At 40.4% G+C, this 3,973-nt stretch overlaps 1 protein-coding gene across 1 annotated transcript in view; it reads left to right on the top strand.

The window, feature by feature from the left end:
• The window catches only part of LOC104293695 (solute carrier family 2, facilitated glucose transporter member 11-like), a 10,166-nt gene that overhangs the window by 1,434 nt on the left and 4,759 nt on the right, over nt 1-3,973 (top strand). The window contains exons 2-6 of the mRNA XM_009893215.1: nt 148-246; nt 783-943; nt 1,565-1,689; nt 3,188-3,317; nt 3,463-3,611. Coding sequence (XP_009891517.1) covers nt 148-246; nt 783-943; nt 1,565-1,689; nt 3,188-3,317; nt 3,463-3,611 — 664 coding nt within the window. The remainder of the gene's footprint in view (nt 1-147; nt 247-782; nt 944-1,564; nt 1,690-3,187; nt 3,318-3,462; nt 3,612-3,973) is intronic.

The raw sequence follows: 3,973 nt of genomic DNA, 5'->3' as shown, positions 1-3,973 counted from the left end.
TGTACACTTCACACCAGGGCAAGCAGAGGGAATATGTCTATCTGCAAATCCCTTGAACAAATGAGATGTTTCTGGAGGATGAAAGAACATTCAAAGAACACCCTGATGTGGCTACAAGCTTAAGAAGATTTTGTTCTACCTCTGCAGGTACAGTACCAGGGTCTCGTTCGAATGATCACTGTCCTGGGGATCGGTGGAACATTCCAAATTGGCTTTCAAATTTCTACAATCACCTACATGTCTCAGGTAGGCACACGGCACACTGGTTAAGAGCAGCACTGAGTGTCTATTCCTGCTTAAGGATGTTCCTCTCTGGCACTCAGCAAATTCTCCTCTCACAATTCTTTCTCATTACAATGCTATCACGCAAAGCAGAACATGTCAAAGTGTTGAAAACAGAAGAAAAGAGAGACCTGCAAGTTGTTATTTATAGAACTGTTCCTCAGAAGATGTACACTGACGGGGGTGGCATCTGTCTCCCCTATAAAACCTACAACACATGTGCCTACTTCAGTGGTCTCATTTGACACTATTCTTCACTACAAGTCCATGCTTCATTTCCTTAGATTTCAAGGACAAAAAAAACAAAGAATGAACTCCTTTTAATGGCAAAATGAACATACCGTACTCTATTACACTATGTCTATTAGCTAATGCACACTTTTAGAGTCTATATGAAATAGTGACTTTAGCTGAAGCAACAAAATCATGTTCTAAATGTAATAAAGTACATGCACTGGAGTCACAGTTATTGTTAATGAAAGTTCTTTTTTCTCTCTCAGCACGTTAAGGCTTTCATTAACGAAACTTGGCTGGAGCGATACGGCTACCCCATCCATCAGGATAACCTCTTGTTTCTATGGTCTATCACTGTGTCCATCTTTGGTATAGGAGGTCTCTTGGGTTCTTCAGGAAGTAGATACCTAACTGTCAAGTATGGCAAGTATGTACGTTTAAAGAAAATTTGTCATTTGAATCTTAACCTAAGGAAATAACAGTTGAGGTTTTGAAAGTGAGACAGACTTTTAGGCTTAATTGTGGCTGTAATACAGACAGCTTAGCAGTGGTGTCAACATATTTTGCGGCTTCTTGCCTTCGTCCTGTGGCCCAGGGTAATCAACTGTGCTGCCAGCCTGTCACACCAGACATAGTTACTCAGATTGGGTTAGTCTTGGTTAGGAGGAAAGGCAGCTCCCCAGCTGAAGACAGAAGGGGTTTCTTGGAGGTGCTACTCAAAATATAGCAGGATTAAAATGCTCCTAAGTGCTACATTAATGTGTTTGATGGTGGATTTTCAAGTGCAGAAATGCTTTAAGACTTTTCTCCTCTTCAAAACCCAGAAGTGTTCCCAAACTCCCAGGTCTAGCCATGTGCCAAGGCACACCATGAGTCAAGAGTATCCAGTGCCAATAGTGTGGAAGGGCTTATTTTCTCCTGAACCACATATGTACAATTTCACAAAACTAGCAAGACAATTTCACCCACAACATACTACATGCCAGGAGCTTAAGTGCCATCTCCCTTCTGATTTACAAAAATTCTTTTTATTTTCTTGCACTTACAGAAAGAAATGCCTCTTGTGCAACAATCTGCTCATGATATTGGCAGCATCCATCATGGGCTGCAGTAAAATAGCCCGGTCCTTTGAGATGATTCTAATTGGACGCTTCATGTGTGGAATAAGTGCAGGTAAGTGATTTCTCCCACAGATCAGAAGGCTCTCCCAAAATTTTACATCCCTATTCAAAGTAAATAATAACCATTCACTAAGAAAATAAAATACTAAAGTCAGCGATCCCTTGTCAGAAGATCTTTTCTAACACTCAGCAATAAAGTATATAATTACTACTAATTTCACTAATACCAAATGAAATTCAGCTTTGCCAAGTATTCAATAGTCAGACCTCTCAGGAATGTTTTGATACAATATGAAACAAGGTTATTTTTCTGACAGAAAAATATGTGTAATATTATCTTAATTTTGGTTAACAGTGCTGGAAATCATACGGTATATAGTTTAAAGCTAGTATTCTCATAAGATTCCAGAGAACTAGGCTGTTCAAGGTCATGGACATTTAATTTTGACTCTGAACATATTTCCGGAACATTTTACAAGTGTATTCAACCTGCTTCAAACCAGGTACTTGGGGTTAGTACAAAGAGCTGGGCATAATCAAGCAAAATCACTCCTGGCAGGTAGACCACATGCAGCAAAAACATCCCGTGCTAGTATCAGTATGCCTTGTATTTGTCTCCTACAGAAAAAGTTGCTTTTCCATTCAGTTTGGATATTCACAGGGATGCTTATTTTAACTTATTTCATTAGAAATTAAGGTATATTTTTCAAATAACCAGGTTTCGTACATTGCTTATCTGAAATATAGTTGTATTGAAGAACTACAGTTGTATTTTGAGAACTACTCACCCACAGGGGCCCTGCTCTGATCTACAACCTGTATCATGACGCACGCAAAGACCTTATTTTTGTTAAAGAGATTGCATATCTCCATTGTTTTGCCATCACATAAAACCAGGAGAAGAACATGTTGCTTTCAAAACAGATAAAAGGGGCTGTGATCACCATATCAGGAGAAAGCTCTTATTCCCAGACTATTTTCAGCATGTCTGTACTTCACTAATAGCTGGAAACATCAACTCTTCCTGAAGTCATCAAAACTATTGTTGGATGGTGGAAAAGACATACTTGTGTCTCCCCCCAGATTATGTACAAATCAACACTGAATATAGCACTGTATATTTTAATCTGTTATGGATCAACCATACAGCTATTCTATAGCATCATGTCAGAAAAGGTTGACTACAAGCAAACTAAATATTTCTACAGAGTGTTGAGTTATTCAGCACTTGCATACTCTGTGTCCTTTACAATAGGCTAAGGGTCACAAGAGATGCTATGATGAGGCTACACCTACACCCCAAAGGGAAAACTACACTTCTTAAGATCAGGAAACTGCACTGTGCAAAGAGAACAGGAACCAAATTCTTTTGTGGAAAGGCTTAGAAAACGTAGTACTGAAAAATCTCATACGCAGGTTGAGGTATGAGCAACAATTTGGTGCATGAGGCAGCTATATTCTGTAACGCTTAACTATTTACAGGCAATTTTATTTCCAATGGTTATGAATGTCTTCTTTCTTCTCTCCCATAATTCCCTCCTCACATCAAGGTCTTTGTGTTCCTCTGCATCATCAATACGTTGGGGAAATTTCCCCTAGGAAGCTACGTGGATTTGCAAACTCTACTTCCTCTTTCTTTTGGTCACTGGGAAAAGCCGTAGGGCAAATTTCAGGACAAAGGTATAATACAATTGATTTCCCACACAATTCATTTCGGCACCTCCTCAACCTTTTGCTTCTTCCTCTGCTTTTCCATCCATTCCTTTCTCTCCTTAAAACCAATGCAGTAAACTTTTATTCTACACACACTTTTTATCCCTGCCAGGGAGCTGCTGGGCAGCCAGTCCCTCTGGCCCATGCTGATGGCCTCCTGTGGACTTCCTGCACTGGTCCAGCTGGTCACTCTGCCTTTCTTCCCTGAGTCCCCACCATACCTCCTCATGCATAAAGGAGACCAGGAAGGCTGCAAAAAAGGTAACCAAGGGGTCCAGGTTCCTGTTCCTCACTCGACCTTCAATTGTTTTGGGATGTTTGCTCTCCCCATATGGAAATACATAGGACAAAGTTTCTCCTTGCTCATTTCTAAGATGACCCTGTCAATACCTGCTAAGTATATTTTTGTTGTAGTCCCCACACAGAACATGAAACTACTTCTCTCTACAGTTCTGTATGACAAAACCTTTTGCATTCAGCTGAGACCGCTTGTGCAGTCAGTCTGATGATAAATGTTAAATGGTAAATGGTTGTTTGCACTGCAGGGCTCCACAAAGCACCCCTCAGCTCTGGTTGTTGGGGTACCAACAACCAGAGTGTACCCTGCTTATACCCTGAGAGAA

The sequence above is a fragment of the Charadrius vociferus genome, unplaced genomic scaffold (genome assembly GCF_000708025.1).
Source record: "Charadrius vociferus isolate BGI_N301 unplaced genomic scaffold, ASM70802v2 scaffold999, whole genome shotgun sequence".
NCBI classification, from domain to species: Eukaryota; Metazoa; Chordata; class Aves; order Charadriiformes; family Charadriidae; genus Charadrius; species Charadrius vociferus.
Note: the sequence above shows the minus strand (reverse complement) of the source record. Positions and strands in the feature narration are given on the sequence as shown.